The 17,151-nt window shown below is 42.6% G+C and overlaps 1 protein-coding gene across 1 annotated transcript; it reads left to right on the forward strand.

The window, feature by feature from the left end:
• Positions 1 to 4,168: 4,168 nt before the first annotated feature.
• Positions 4,169 to 16,886, forward strand: LOC120034096. The gene is made up of 10 exons (XM_038980529.1): positions 4,169 to 4,466; positions 4,938 to 5,070; positions 5,319 to 5,484; positions 5,734 to 5,843; positions 5,961 to 6,124; positions 6,471 to 6,490; positions 6,735 to 6,871; positions 8,528 to 8,694; positions 8,964 to 10,244; positions 14,622 to 16,886. The coding sequence occupies exons 2-10, from the start codon at positions 4,958 to 4,960 to the stop codon at positions 14,816 to 14,818; spliced, it is 2,355 nt and encodes a 784-aa protein (XP_038836457.1). The 5' UTR covers positions 4,169 to 4,466; positions 4,938 to 4,957; the 3' UTR covers positions 14,819 to 16,886.
• The last annotated feature ends 265 nt before the right edge of the window (positions 16,887 to 17,151 follow it).

Here is a 17,151-nt window from a genome sequence, read left to right on the forward strand (position 1 = left end):
GTTACATGGAAAGGTAATACGCTTGTTTTTAAAAGAGCTGTAATATTAGAACATTTTGGGTTGGAAAACTTTTTTGCTGAAAAAATAACAGGGCAGGAGTTTCAAGTTGTCGGAATTGTCAATGGCTTGTTTTCTGACAAGGCTTTAAGACGATGATTCAGAGCTGTAATGTAGACTGTAATGTAGACCATCTGCAATTTTTTTTTAAATATGCATTTTGGAAACAAGCTTTGCTTACATGCTTTAGGCAGTAGGGTAGAGCAATGCCTCAACTTGAAGATAAATTGTTTTGGCGATCATTGCAGGTCTTAGTATTGCTGTCCTGAATGATACTTCACAACTTCCAATTTCACCCGACCCTACTCTGTTCATAGCAGGGTAAACGTTCTGCTTGTAATGTTGGTCAGATCATTCATTTGCTAAAATCATTATTAAGACATCACCAAGAATCTACTGTAACTATCGATATCAATCTTATTTCTTTTGAACTTTTATTTCAAGGACTAGGGCAATATAGATATTGTGATAATGTAAAACGTTTTTATTTTAACCAATCAGGGACGCTTTTCCTTAATGCACTGTCGCTGGGGGCAATACAAGGCCACGTTCAGTTGCCGGACGTTGCAGATAGAAATGCCATGAATAGAGCTGATGCGTTCGTATTCTACATGTCAGAGGCGTTTGTTCTACATAGCCTATTTCTATCCGAACGTATCAAACGTTAAGTCCTGCTGAACGCGCCCCAGGCTAGAAAAGCTAAAATATAAATGAATCAAAAACGTTAAATAAAAATAAAATGTTTTATTTTTATGTAATTTGTTTTCCAACCAATCACAAATCCTGTCTGTTACCGGGTAGAAAATAAAAAATAGTGAATTTGTACTTTGTCTGTTTTTGTCTTAAAGATGATACAATATGGAAGTTTTGCTCGAGTGTTGGCTGTATGGTTCGTATGCATGATGTGCAATATAAACTTTTGCTCATGGGTGTGGGGAGGTTGGCCCCCCTTCTGTCTAAAGAAGTCATTTCTGGACATTATTACTGTCCATAATAGTGGACCATTTTTGTCTCAAGAAACGGCCAATATTCCATAATGGAACTTTAAATGAGCCATGGTTTGTGTATAATGTAAGATAAATTGACGCTATAGGCCACTAATGTTGAATTACCCATATTGTGATACATACTACATATTGTATGTTTCAGATTGCATTTTAAATGGGCGCCATCTAGTGTATACAACAACGTATGCAGTTCATCTATAGGAAATAATTTACAGTAAATTGTATTATAGGGAGAAATAAGCGGAGCATGAATGCACGTTTCTATTTTGCACATTGCCCTATCAATTCCGATCATATAAAACAGCTGAACCAAATCTCAAATCAATAGCAGACAAAGCGCCACTGGAACGGAGTCAGGTCAGCCTTGTTGAATTGTTTGGGCTAAGATATAATTCAAACTGAAAATGGATCCTTGTGATTGCTCAAAAAGTAAGTTTGCCTAATGGAATTGATCTCTAAATTCCGAATTGACCTGAACGGGTACAATGGATTTTTATATAGATTTGCAATGCAGGTGACTCTAATTTAGTAGTTGGCGTGTTTTGTTTATAGCTGGACGCTGCAGTTGCGGTGGAATCTGCAAGTGTACAAAATGCGGATGTGCCACGAAAAGTAAGTGCATGTGTTGATCTGTTTGCGCTCGGAACAAGAATCGTTACACCCGCAATAACTTCTGCTAAATGTGTATGATCTATAAAATTTGATAAAGTGCAAAGCGACGCTAACGGATGGAGCTGGCGAAATGTACACTTAGACTGCGCTATGGGATGTAAGGACTGACTATCCATTCAATTATATATAGTTGTAACTTTAGTGTTTTCTCCAATATTTAGTAACATTTTATATTGTGTTCTGATGGAATAGGCCTACGACAGTAAAACTAAGCGCATTATACATTTAAGTTAATTTCTTAAAGAATCAATGGGTACATGTCGTGAATGTCAAAATAGCTGTAACAAGTGCAGATTGCTTTAAAAAAAAAACTTTACAGTTTAGTTGTGAACAATTGGTAGCCACGTCTTCGACAGACTGAACATCCCAAACCAATGAGAGGATTCCAAAAAATTTGGCCCGGGTAGGCGTGCGTTACAACGAGAGCAAGATTATTGCGTTCGTTTAAGAACCGGGCTGCCTCCTGGGCGTGAGCCAGGTGCCGGGAGAAAGCCCACGGCGAAGTCCGCTCAAAGTGACGTAATTATGCGCGTGGAGTAATGAGTAGGATTGCCTTCACGTGCAATAGTAATTTCTCTATTTGCCTTCCCTATGAAAACAACTAGTTTGCAAATACGGTGCGGTGCAGATGACTGTTCGATTTGCGAACCGGCTCCTCCCTCACCGCCTTCGCCTTTTCACATCAAAGGCCATAGGCTGTGCCCCGCTGCTCGGCATAATCAAATCCGCCCAGTGTCAAAGCGCAACCCACCATTGAGACCTAAGAGCGAAATTGACTACCCTAGTGTCCCTTTAAGGCATGGGTTCCCAAACTCGGTCCTGGGGCCCCCCTTGGGTGCATGCTTTGATTTTTGCCCAATCACTACACAGCGGATTCAAATAATCAACTCATCAAGCTTTGATTTTGCCCAAGCTGTGTAGTGCTTGGCCAAAAATCTAAACATGGGCCCAAGATCCAAGTTTGGAAACCCTGCTTTAAAGGAATCCTTCACCTGAAATTACAAAATTGCATATCTTTCCTTACATTGTAAGTATTTAGTGTAATGTCCAAATAATAATTTTCAAATTGAATATCCACTGTCAAACTCCGGATGCTGCCACCAGTGGCATGTCTAACATTCAGCTGAACTTTTAGCCCAGATAAAATGCCTTCAGGCCTGTTATATAGCAGCCGCAGGTCTTGTTGGAAAACCAGTCATGGTCATTAATTAGTACTAATCTCTTCTATCATTCCTCCAGGTTGTTCCTGCTGCCCAACTGGATGCAGCAAGTGCGCCGCTGGTTGTGTGTGTGCAAGGAGGGCAAGATGTGTGACACAAGCTGCTGTCAGTGAGGGCTTGACGCATGACACTCCATGTCCTCTACCCGTGCACATGCCATTATCCCTGTTGTACTACACAAGCATTGTAATAAATTGCAGCTCCAATTTTGGATGTCTTCAATCATGTGAAACTGTCTACTACCATTTCCTTGGAAAGTTAAATGTCTGGCTAAGTAAACATGTGGTCTGATTGTAGTGGGTACCACCTGGGGCCAGAATCAGGCCCTTGCTGGTATAGGGGGACTTTGTATGTCTAACTTATTTAGTGGTGCCATAGATTTCATATTGTTTATAGGACATGAGGGGGGTATCCACTGTCCTTGATCAATCCTCAGCATTCCAGTTTTCTGGCTTCTTCAATCTAGTCCTAGACATTTGCTAAGTGTTCTATTGCCTCACACTGGCTGCGTTTAGACAGGCAGCCTAATTCAGATTTTTTATTTTCTTCACTTATAATCACATTTCAGAGCTGACCCATTGGTAGGAAGAAATATCATATAACTGCCTGTGTAAATTAATTTATAAGGCCAACATCGTAATATTGGCTTTGTATTTAACCCAGACGTAGGAGTATAGGCTTAATCAAGGTCTGGAAAACTGGCCCAGAACTTCAGTGTAGTAGGTGTGAGTTGGAATGGGTTCGATCTACAACGATTTGTACCTCAAGCCTGGGTAGTTACAAGCTTACACTGATGCGCTATCCACTCCGTGTCCCGTGCAAGACACCCAGCATGTGTGTAAGGGTACACTTCCCCAAGACCATGAAGGACCACTGATATGATCCCACTGCTTACACCAATGTAGTAGATGGCTGAGACTGGGTCCTTAGCCATGGATTCTGTCGATGTAACAGTGTTATTTTTGAGAGGGTTATCAATTTGTGTAACGTGAGTTCTGTTAAACTGAAACGTATAAATAACGACTGTCCATTCAAGCAACTGAAACCCAACCTACTATGACCAGGTACAACCAACAGTATTACTAGAACTAAAGTACATCCTCTCCCTATTGACAAATGGCCTGTGAGAGATTTCGTAACTGGCGTAAAATTGACCTTGGCACTAGCCAATGAAAAACAACGGATATGGCCCTAGTTCGGTTTCACTGCAGCAGTGTTACTCGCATACCTCAGTGGTTGTTCGCCCAACTTCTGATACGAGAATAACAAACATTTAAAAAAAAATATTCCTTCCCTCGGGTCAGTCGATTTGCTGTGGAAACTAGCTGATTAGCTAATTTGATTACATCTGCAGCGTTGAATCAACGAGGCAACACCAAGAAATTGTGCTGTGTTTCGGCTACGTAACGTTAGCTAGCTGACTCGACATCTGACATAGCCAGCTAGCGGCTAGCTTGCAACCACTACGGATACAATCTAGCTAACGGCTTTCGTTATCAAATACTCCCAGGTAATGTTATGCTAAATATAACTGCAGACTAACTTATATAAATCAATATAGCTAGTTATATTTCTCATGTTTGTTTATGCCTGAGACGCTAACTAGCTAGACTTTCAGCTTAACGCTATGTCCTGCGGTAGCTAGCTGCTAACTATGATGCTAGTTATATTTCTCATGTTTGCTTATGCCTGAGACGCTAACTAGCTAGACTTTCAGCTTAACGCTATGTCCTGCGGTAGCTAGCTGCTAACTATGATGCTAAATTAGACATCAAAATCAGAAGGCTGGCTAGCTAGTGAGCTGGTCAGTTTGCTAGTTTCTAACATAACCGTATTGATGCTTGAGCTAGAACTAGCTTATCGAAGCCGTACATAAAGGCTAACGTTAGCTTGTATGGGGATACGAGGACAACTTGACTCAGTTGTGGGTGGTTGTCAGTCGCATCGCCCTGTCCCTTGACCCCGACCCCTGTCCTTTCAGCATGCTGATGGTGGGAGGCGATGGACGGATGCAGTAAAATGAGTGTGATGGAGCTGTGTGAGACGGATGATCTGGCCACCAGCTTGGTGCTGGACCCCTTGCTGGGGTTCAGCACCCATAAAATGAACGTCAGGTAATCTCTTTAAACCTCCTATCCATTACATTGTATTTGACAAAAGTGTGTGAAATGACAAACTTTTGCCATAGATGTATGCATTGTACCATTTTTCTTGTGCTTGGTCTTGATGGTTCCTCTATACGTCTAGTAATCAGTCTTCATCAGGCAGTTAAGGCACAACTTCAGCGTTCTTCAAAGAGAAGTGGAGAAGTTAATTCACAATTGCAAAGAACAGCACACACCTAATTCTTGTCGCCCTGCAGTCCCCCCCCAGAGGTCCGTCGTTGGGGCTATCTTAAAGAGACTCTGCTACGCTTCCAACGCACACATGACTTGCAGGCCACCTTTGAGGCTCTCACAGTGGGAGACTGGGCCTGTGACTACTTCACTGGACTGGGAACACACCGTCTGGAACTACTGAAACAGCATGTAAGTGTGTGTTTGCAGGATCAGTTAACCCTGTTATATCAGTGTGCACTAGAAGTACGTTTTTGATTGCCCCTTCCTTTCTTTAGTCAGTGTAATTTCTTTCATTTGTTCATATACTTTTGTTGGCCTCTGTCTTATTAGTTTGGGTAGTTAGCTAATATTAGCTATTTTCACTCTGTGGGTATTCATGATTGTGTGCATGAACATGCTTGGCTATATGCATGGTCTTGACAGCTATTATTTCTTCAGGTGTATCGCTACCTCTGTGCCTTCCTGTTGGATAGTGGTGTCCAGATTGAGTCATGTGACCGATACTCTTCAGAAACCAACGGAGCAAAGATAACCTCTACCAAGCACTGGTAAGGATCAACTTCTTTTAACAGTTGCATTCAATAGTCATGTCTTACTCTGCAGATTAGATACATCTTGTCTGTGTATTTATATATCATGTTTAACTGTGACGCTGAATGCTGCAGGTTTGTTGGTGAGCGGATGGAGGTTCTGTTGGGTTGTATAGCCGAGCTGAGTCCAGCAGACAGTGCTGTTCTGAGAGCAGGGGTGAATGACTTTAGTGTGATGTACTCCACTCGTAAGCGCTGTGCACAACTCTGGCTTGGGCCTGCGGCTTTCATCAACCACGGTGAGTTTTTCAAGATTCAACCCCAGTTACTGTCTGCCACACTGTACACACACTTAAACAGAAACCCACTGTGCATACACTATCACAGAACACACAGACAGAGCATCTGCTTATGGGATTTCTCTTAATTAGGCAATCCTAACAAGTCATACATTAGATCTAGAGTGATCAAATCAAATGCACTAATCTAATCCTGTTATTTAATGTGCTCACCTACAGCAGAGCTTCACAGGATTTGCTAATGGTCAATGCTTTTATTATACAGACGCATAGCACAATTTCCAGTGTTTTTAAGTTGTTATATCTGTATTGTAACCATACGTTTGTTTCTGTTTCCTGGGTGAAGACTGCAGACCAAACTGTAAGGTAATCAACAATGTTATATATTATTAGTCATGTTACTCTTCTATATTTTTAATCGCTCTGTGTGTTTGTTCCTGTTAAGCATTGTTCCCTTTTTTATAGAAGTGTTGTTATACATGATTATTGTTATTATCCTCTTCGTCTGTGTCTTTTGTTTGTACTATTATGGTTTTATTGTTTGAAGTGTTACATCCCCAGGGCTAGCGATGTCACCTTGTTTCTTCCCTCACCTCCCCCTTCTCTCCAGTTTGTTCCTGGCGATAAGAATGGAGGCTGTGTAAAAGTGGTGAGGCCCATCGCACCTGGGGAGGAGATCACCTGTTACTATGGTGACAGCTTTTTTGGAGAAGACAATGAAATGTGTGAATGCTGCACCTGTGAGAGGTGAGAGGATTGAGACATCTGCTCATTGTCTCAATGACCAGCTTAACTTATACATACATACATACATACATACATACATACATACATACATACATACAGTACCATTCAAAGTTTGGACACACCTAATCATTCAAGGGTTTTTCTTTATTTTTACTATTTTCTACATTGTAGAATAATAGTGAAGACATCAAAACCTTGAAATAACACACTTGGAATCAAAAAAGTGTTAAACAGATCAAAAAATATATTTTAGATTCTTCAAAGTAGCCACCCTTTGCCTTGATGACAGCTTTGCACACTCTTAGCATTCTCTCAACCAGCTTCACCTGGAATGCTTTTCCAACCGTCTTGAAGGAGTTCCCACATATGCTGAGCACTTGTTAGCTGCTTTTCCGTCACAATCTCAATTGGGTTGAGGTTCGGGGGTTTGTGGAGGCCAGGTCATCTGATGCAGCACTCCATCACTCTCCTTCTTGGTAAAAATAGCCCTTACACAGCCTGGAGGTGTGTTGGGTCATTGTCCTGTTGAAAAACAAATGATAGTCCCACTAAGCCCAAACCAAATGGGATGGCGTATCACTGCAGAATGCTGTGGTAGCCATGCTGGTTAAGTGTGCCTTTGAATTCGAAATAAATCACAGACCGTGTCACCAGCAAAGCACCATAACACCTCCTCCTCCATGATTTTACGGTGGGAAATACACATGCGGAGATCATCCGTTCACCCACACCGCGTCTCACAAAGACACAGTGGTTGGAACCAAAAATCTCAAATTTGGACTCCAGACCAAAGGACAAATTTGGACTAGTCTAATGTCCATTGCTTGTGTTTCTTGGCCCAAGCAAGTCCCATCTTCTTATTGGTGTCTTTTAGTAGTGGTTTCTTTGCAGCAATTTGACCGTGAAGGCCTGATTCACACAGTCTCCTCTGAGCAGTTGATGTTGAGATGTCTGTTACTTGAACTCTGTGAAGCATTTATTTGGGCTGCAATTTCTGAGGCTGGTAACTCTAATAAAGTTATCCTCTGCAGCAGAGGTAACTCTGGGTCTTCCATTCCTGTGGCGGTCCTCATGAGAGCCAGTTTCATCACAGCGCTTGATGGTTTTTGTGACTGCACTTGAAGAAACATTCAAAGTTCTTGACATCTTCCGCATTGCCTGACCTTCATGTCCTAAAGTAATGATGGACTGTTGTTTCTCTTTGCTTATTTGAGCTGTTCTTGCCATAATATGGATTTGGTCTTTTACCAAATAAGGCTATCTTCTGTATACCACCCCTACCTTGTCACAACACAACTGATTGGCTCAAACGCCTTAAGAAGGGAAGAAATTCCACAAATTAACTTTTAACAAGGCACACCTTTTAATTGAAATGTATTCCAGGTGACTACCTCATGAAGCTGGTTGAGAGAATGCCAAGAGTGTGCAAAGCTGTCATCAAGGCAAAGAGTGGCTAGTTGAAGAATCTAAAATATTAAATATATTTTGATTTGTTTAACACTTTTTTGGCCCACTACATGTGTTGTTTTGATGTCTTCACTATTATTCTACAATGTAGAAAATAGTAAAAATAAAGAAAAACCCTTGAATGTGTCCAAACTTTTGACTGGTACTATATAATGACGTGTAACATTATACTATTTCTTTATTATTTAGAAAAGGAGAGGGTCACTTCCGACACAGAGAGAGGCAGCCTGGTTGTGATGACTCTAATGACCTGTCTGGCCAGAAGTACCGCCTCAGAGACACAGACCTTCGTCTTAACAGAGGGAAAGCACCCTGTCCTCCTACATTTCGGCCTACATTTACATTTTCAAATTCAGGTAAGTTTGTGTTTGTGTCTCTCGTTTCAAACGTTAAGCTAATGATGTTCATGTCTTTTAACAATGCCTGAAATTCTCATTCTATGAAGATACAAGTGGTACTACGTATTGATCATTGAGCAATAAACTGTCGTTATTGCTAAATGTATTGCAGATAAGACAGTTAGTGACAGTATGCAACTAGAATGTAATGTTAGGTCCAGTATGCATTTATTTGTTATGCTATTGGTTTTGCCTGAATTTCTTAGTTCTTTGTCTTCCTGTCTTAGCTATCCCTTCAAGGAATTCATTTACCCAGCAGATGAAGAGAAATGCTCTGATGATGAGCAGGAAGACCAAAAGGTTGAAACAGGAGGGGCAAAGGAGGATATCGGGAATGAAGCAGCAACGACTGATTATGCCATCCCTATCAGAGGTGGTGTTGAGGAACCTTAGGGTCCGAGTACGGCGCCACACGTTCAACTTCTTGTTGAGCTGCAAGGACCCCACCAGCAAAGAGAGGGCCTTGCTGCACCAGCTTGAACATGTGGAGACAAAAGACAAGTGGAGGAAGGAACAATCTGCTCTCTGCTGTACAACCAAAGAGAGTGACAAAAAAGAGAAGAGCAGCAATACTTGTGAGTTAAACCTGAAGCCTTTCACTCTTCACCCTTCCTTGTCTTCTCAACAGAATGCTGGACCAGCAGTTTGTGGACAGATACTGGGTGGCAAGCCCCTTCGAGTGGTGGAAAAAGTATCTGTCCAGGCAAGGATCTCTTCCAGAACAAGGAGCATGATCAGAAACTGTCACACACGCCCGTCTGTTTCCAGAGCCAAGAAGAACAACAAAATCATTAGCAAGCGCATTGAACTCACCAAACCTATTTGCAGAAAAAGCAACAGCGCAAGTCCTCAGAAACACATGGATAGCTGTAGTGGAAAAGATGCCACGCACAATGTTATCAAAGATATTCATGGAACCAATTGCATAACCATCGAAAATAACACCAGCGGCAACAACAATGATGTGGCATACATCAGCAACAGAACATACACTGGTGGAGGCGGGCCCAAAGGCAGCAAGGCTCAGGATGCAGATCAGAAACCAGTGGATCTGAAAGTGGAAATCAAAACCATTGGAGAATCCGGGACTGATGGGACACTTGTGGCGAGCAAACCCTCTGGTAAAAGGGTTGAAGTTTGCCAAAGTGCTTTGGACAAAGCCAAGAAGCCTGGGAATCACCAGAAACCCATTAGTACTCCCCTTGTCACTACCACCCCTAGCACCATTTCTCTCTCTTCCCCCTCACTTGACCATGTTCCAATAATGTCAGGACTGAAGCAAGTCACAGTTAGCTTGATAAGAGTGTCTGTGCCGGGAAGTGTAGCAGAAGAAAGGGCCTGTCCAGGATTGGAGGGAAAGGGCATTGTGAGAAGAGAGAGCAGCGTACCAGTGCAAGCAGAACAGATGGCTAGATCAGCTACACAGGGAGGAGAGGCAGACACCAGAGTGTCCAGGTCCCAGCAGAAGTCCATGGAGGAAGCAGGCAGAGAGTTGTCAGATGCTGAAGGTAAGAAAGGGGTGAGGGAAATGTATTTCAAGGCTAAGATTAACAAAGTTGATGTAGGAAGGGGACAGACTGCTGTGGTGAAGGTTGATGTTTTACATGGTGAGAAAGGGGCAGGTGAGAAGGTCATTGAAATAGAAGCTGCTGCTGGGGGGGAAAAGGTTAGTGTGGCTGGGAAGGGGCATAGGGGGAGTGTAAAAGACTTTGACAGAGGGGCAAAACTAAATAGTAAAAGTGTACAATCTCAAGTTGTTGGCTGTGATAAGAGGGTGCTTAGAGGGCGAAATGATGCAGAAGAACAGAGTAATGGAAAAGCAGGAGGACAAAATAGCAAAAGTTGTGACAGCATTATCAGAAAGGATGGAGGTAAGAATGAGAGGGTGTCTGAAATGGTAAAAAAGGGGAGTAGTATAACTATGGACAAGAAGGGTGTTGTTATCAAACAGGTGAGGGTTCTACTTTCTGATATTCTAAGAAAAGAGCGGGATCAGAAGGCTGGGGGCTCAGGAAGTGGGAACACAGGAAAGAAAGATCTAATTTCCTCCAACCATAAGCAAATGGAAGATGGCAGAGAGGCAAATAATGATGGAGGGAAAGAGGTTAGGGAACAAATATTATCTGATGCACAGACAAATAGTTTGCCTCATGCAACAACACAAAGTGGGATAATTTCCAAACGGGGGAAAGGAAGGGCTAGTAAGATGAAACTTGAGGGTCCAGGCCAAGACTTGCATATTCACTCGCCACAAAGTAACGATGATTTAATCCCAGCGAAAGATAGGCTTTCCAAGTCTCCCCCTCCTTCTTCAGAATATCTTCAGACACACACCCAGGCCAACATTCCTCTGAAGAAACGGATGTTCCGTAATTCGGTGGAGACTGACTCTGAGCAGAGCATCAACTCTCCTGTGTCAGAGCCATCCTCCAAGGACCTCAAACCCTCCACAGGGCTGAGGCAGAATCTGACTCTGTGTTCAGGAAGAGAAACCAAAGCTATCAAAGTGTTGGAGGACTGTGGTAGAGGTGGGTTGCGGTCTAATAGTGACCCTAAGTCTACCGTTTCAGAGTTTGGGGTCCAATCTCGGACACAGACCTTCAAGAGGACAGCAAAACAAAATGCAACGCCCAGAATGCTGCGTCCCAGAGTCAATCAACTGGAACAAGACCGGCCACGGAGGAGTGCAGGAAAGTATAAAAGAGGGACCCGAGACTCAGAGGTACTGGAGAATGAATCTGATGAGGACAAACACAAAGCAGGACATGGTGAAATCTCACTGGATTCTAAAAAAGAACATGTAAATGAAGGAGAGAAGAAGCCAGAATCACATACTGAGTTACTGAATTCACTCACCTCGCAAACATGCAAGGAAGAGAACGGGAAAGGGCAGAGCCTCAACTTCAAAATCCGTTTTAAGAGAAAGAGGGGCAAAGTGTGGGAGTTGGACAGACCTGCAGGAGGAGAGGATTTGATTATTGAAGCAGAAAAGTCTATTGATTCACAACAATTGGAGCCTTATAGGGCCATTTTAGATTCTGTGTCAATCTTAAACTTAGAAATGGAGAAGGGTGCCCAGGCAGATGGGAAGGAGACTCATGACGTACGATTTTGGAAGAGACGTAAAGTTAGACGAGACAGATTGGGGAGTTTGAAAGATAGAGGTCCCATTTTGATGAACAGGCAGAGTGAGGTTGTAGCTGTAGACTCGAAAGAGAAAAAAAAGGAACAGGGGGAGCTCAGCGAGGTAGAGATAAATGAGGTGCTAGACGAGGTTATTTATGGAGTAAAGCAACTGCCAGGAGAAAAGGGCCTTACAATTTCTAGTGAGGGTATGTCTGTCGGAGTGGGGGGACTGCAATGTGACTATCAAGTCACACCAAGTCCTGTTAGAATCTGTGGAAAAGAGAAAGATATTCCATCCTTGGCTGAAGACAGAGAAGAAGTGAAGGATACTTGTATTGGAGTAGAGAGTAGTTTGGTTGACAGTGGGGCACTGCATGAACACAAAGTAAAGGATGAGGACCAACCCTTGCCACGGATCAAACTGCGGAGAAAAATACAGGGTGTATGGGAGGTGGACAGCCAGGAGTTGGAGCAGATTGAAGCAGAGTCTGAAAAAGAGAAGAAGGAAATGACATGCGTTAAGCTAAAAGAAGAGTGCCCTTCTCAACCTCCCACCTGCCAGAAACTCAACAGTGCAATCAAGTGCAACACTTTAAAAGATTCCTCTGCTGTTCTTCTGAAAAAAGAACCTCCCCCCCTCACTTTATCTCTCTCACCCTTGACCCTTAACTCACCCCAACCTGTGGGTTCTGATGTGATGGCCTATGCTCCTGAAACAATGAATGACAGGGCCATGCCAAAAATCACTAATAGGGGAGGAAGGGGAAGGGGACGGAAAGAAAGGCAGAAAACAGAGACTGCTCGTAAGGTTGCAACTGGAGAGATGGGAACTTCTTGTCTTAGTCATAACCTGCTACAGATAGACAACAGTCTTTCTAGACTCTCAGAAGGGTTATGTCAGTCACAATCCTTAGAAAAAAACATACCTTCTGATTACACTGCTTCCACCTCAAAGATTCCATCCCAGTCTCAGTCTCCACCGTTCAGTTTTCCAGAAAGGATGCTTTCCACAGAATCCAGCTTTGCTAATTGCTGTGAAGATCTCCTCGACTTCCAGTGTCTCAATCTTGAAGGGTTCTATCATCCACAGAACATCCTCCAAACCTCTCCAATAGACCTCTGTCCAATGGATCCACCCAGCGGGCCCTTTAGTAGTCCCCTCTCTCATAGCCCCTCGGATGCTTGGAACCCAGAAACCCCATACCTTGGCCCTCCAAGCCCAGGAAGTATCTTCAATGCAGAGGATCAGCAATTTCTTAATGGTCTTGTGTGCTCCAAAAATGAGTCTCTCCCTTTGGATTGTGGAGTTAAGGATACTTCCAAAGACAGAGGACAGCTCAATGCAAATTTTTGTTTTACACCCCTGAGCAGCGCTGAGGGGACTTTCATGGATCGTTTTTTGATGAAAAATCCTGGGATGAAATTGTCAAAAGAAGATTCTAAGACACAGGCCTTATCTTCAGCAGCCAAAACCCACTACTCTCAGAAAGAATCATTCATGTTTAACACAAATACTCCATCCATCGGTTCCCATTCCCATAATACCCCAGTCAATGTTCTCAATCAGAGCACCAATGGTACTAAGGCTAGTTCTGCTCATTCCAATTTTTCTAAGGTCCAGCCTCAAGTCAAAACTCCGGGTCCCTTCCACCTGATGAGCTCTTCCAACAAATCTCAATATTTTTCCACCTCTCAGCCAGTGCCAAGTTCCTTCAAAACCGGGCCCCAGAATTACTCAGTCAAGTCTGTCCATTCACCTCAAGTGGTTTCTAACAAGTTTGGCTGTCAATTAAATCCTAATGTAGGAGATGCTTTTCGCAACACCTATGACAAAAGCTCCAGTGTGATCCAGAGTGTGCTTAAGTTTCAAGGAGGGAAACCAAGTCAGAATTTGAATAGTGCCCCTTCTAAAGTTAATATTGTCGCTGGCAACCCTAAAATTGCGGCCAAACCTCATATTGCCAAATCTAGGTACAGTGACACTGACAAGGTCCACCAGAGTAACAAATGTTCAGGTTTTAGCACTGGCGGCCATAAAGGTAGCATGCCCAGTTATAGCATCATTTCAGGAAAAGATCCAGTTCGTCTCAATGCATCAAACTACCCCATCAAGTCAAATCTTCCCAATGACAAAGTCCATCCAGATTATTTCCAGACGTCCAGTAAAAGTACAACGACAGCTTTGGAGAAGCCGCCCTCTGACAAACCTCAATACACTGAAACCAGCTTTGGCAGCAAAAACTTCTCCACTCTCCCAAGGCCTTTCTTTTTCCCCAGCCAAGCACCTCAGAGTTATGGGTCTCCTCATGGCAAACGTTTGAATCAGGACAAGCCTTGTGCTGCTGTGCACTCCCAGAACCCTCACTCTTCCTATGCCACATCGGCGTCACCTGACAAACTGTGTTACGATTCCTCAGACTTGACCTTTTCCACCTCGCTCTCTCCCTCTATGTCTCAGCACAATAGCCCCCAAGTAGCACACAGCTCTCCCTCTGGATCACAGACACCAGCAAACAAACAGCAGCCCCCCTCCTCCTCCTTCTCCTACTCTTATGGTCACCAAGGTCCACCTTACGTGGTCAACTTTACTGGTGACCACTCAGTCACCATGGGCCTGGGAGATTACCCAGGGTCACCGCCCACCAACTATACGTACCGCTGCCTCATGGAGCCTTCGGGCACCCAGGGGAGGCTGGTTTTGGAGCCATGTGGACCCCAACTCTCACACTCACCATCTTTCTCTGTGGGGGGCTTTTCAGGGCTTAAAGGCCAGGATGACCACTGCAAGAGGGACACACAACAGCAGTGCCAGCCCATAGATCACCCACCAACATCCCACCATGCTCCCACATCCTCCCACTCCTTGAGTACCCCGGTCTCAGACCGTAAGCCCAAAAGACTGAGGCTAGTGGTTACTGATGGGCTAGTGGATCTGGACCTCCAGTATACAGACTGATTTATACCTGTTCTTCTCATCTGACTTTGATGCAGCTTGTAATATATCAACATTATTGTACAGAATTGTTCATGAGGAGCATATCTCTGCCCTGATGTTTTTTTAAACAGCAATTTACACAGTCTACCTATCATTATGTTTGTTTAATGGTTACTGGTGTTTGTTCTAATCCCTCTCTTGGATACTGTTATGATATGAATGTCTCAGAGAAGGTTTTATTGACATCTGTGGGGATCGAGTAATGCTTATGCTTAACAGTTTTACTTCTATTTATTTTGTGAATACAACCATCTTCTGTGTAAGTTCAGTGATTTGCAAGAGGAAAATATGTAGTGAATAGATCAGTCAGTCTCCACAATGCTTTTCTGGCATGATGTCTGTCATAGCAGAGGTTAGCCTCAAGGTGGGCACATTGAACCCTCTAGTTAGTAGTATGTGGAGGCCTTCTTATTGTACTGTAACATAGTTGAATGGGTTGTTCTCTGAAGTTGACACGTCAGGAAGATAGGCCTACACAAACCGTTTGCACATTCTACAACATGATTACTTTGACATAAAAATGTGTTTTTAAGTTTTAAAACAAGTGTGTTTCTGTGATTTTGGGCAGTAGGGCTTTGATTCCAGTCGGTTTAAGTTCTGTCTACGAGCTCTAAAATGTACAGTTTTATTGGATCTGCTCTCTGTTTCACTAAGTACATAGACTTGCAAGTGTGTGTGGGAGTGAGGAGTGATTTTAGGTACCATGCTTTTCTGTACATGGTATATTTGTGCACTGCCTTGCCAATTTGAGTGAAGATTAGCAGTCAATGGTGCATTAAGAAATGCACTGTGCATCAACAGTGTGTGTACTGTAGAATGACTTCCAGGCCTGTAAATTCCAGGACAACTCCACTGAGGGGTGGCGTGCATGACATGAACTGCAGCTCTGCAGCCGCTGTCCAGAGCACCCACAGTATACGAGGGAGGGAGACCGGGTGGGTGGGAGACTGACTGCAATGTTTTCTGCAGAATGAGTTTTTTTCTTTGGTCTTGTGTAGGTCAAGGGGTAGATGATACTGTATTAGTGGGGCAACTTGGACTAAGTGGGTACATTTTGTGTTCCCTCCCTTCTTTCCCCTCTGTATCCACACTGAGAATACTTGGTGCTTATGGCATTATTTATGAAGCAACTTCAAAGCAATCTGTTGTGAATTAGAACAAGGACAGTGACTTGTTACTTGATAATCTTGCTTTTAGTCTTGTCTCGCTCATTACTTAATTGGATCACACTGGTTAGGCTAGTTGTGTAGATGGTGATCGCAATGAAATGTTATCTGAGAAATGTGTAGTCAGCCACGTGGTTGCATGTATTATTTTTACATCCATGAATGAGATTCACATTTTTGAAATGGATGTTGCTCTTACACATTTGTAATGTCATTTGAGCATTCCACTTTCGTCATCTAGACATCGTTCCAGTAGCAATCCAACAGAGGTACTCAATAGGACTACATCATCTTATGTAAAACCATGAAGCAGTCATGTCTGTCTGTATTATTATTATTATTATTATTATTGAAAATGGTGCTTTATTGTAATTTAATATTTTACATATAATATTGATTGTTCCAGATATGAAAGGTTTGTTTATATTACATGATAGAACATATTGTTTATTTACTTTTTTTTAAATCTAACATTTCATTTATGGTTCCCCAACGTTTCCCCTGGACCAAGATTTAGAGTTGATTCAGGTGGTGATATATAATCAGCCTTCTGAAGAGGTAAACATTCTAATGGTCTGCTGTAGAATTGTAAAATGTAAATCATTAAAGAAAAATGCATTCTTTTTTAAAAATTAAGCTTTGGATGTGTCTTCACAATTTATTCGTGGTATGACATGTATTTATTGGTTCAACAAACCCCCTTTGTGTCGTGTGGCATGAAACTGTATTATGAACCATGATTCATTTATAGATTTGTGGATCGTCTGAAGCATGCTATGTTGAACTTGTAATGTTAGCTTACAGTGCCTAGCTAGTTAATCATTTTGCTTAATTAAATACAGTAATTATATTATTTGACTGAATTTGTTTGGTTGCAACCATCATTGTAGTCCACAGAAAATGCTGTAAACTCTATATTGACTTATTTGTTCATTCAGACATTTTGTTATACTGTAGTTTATGAAAATACCAAACTTCTAACAGTGCATACGTTTAGGGGTGGAAAAACAATATGCTGGTTTGATTGTAGGTTTGATTGAAAGCTTCCTTCAGGCAACTACTTCCTTATTTACTCAACATATTTACACAAGCTTTCATATTCCTTTCTTGACTGGATGTGTGTCCCTC

Source organism: Salvelinus namaycush, chromosome 41, assembly GCF_016432855.1.
Source record: "Salvelinus namaycush isolate Seneca chromosome 41, SaNama_1.0, whole genome shotgun sequence".
Lineage (NCBI taxonomy): Eukaryota > Metazoa > Chordata > Actinopteri > Salmoniformes > Salmonidae > Salvelinus > Salvelinus namaycush.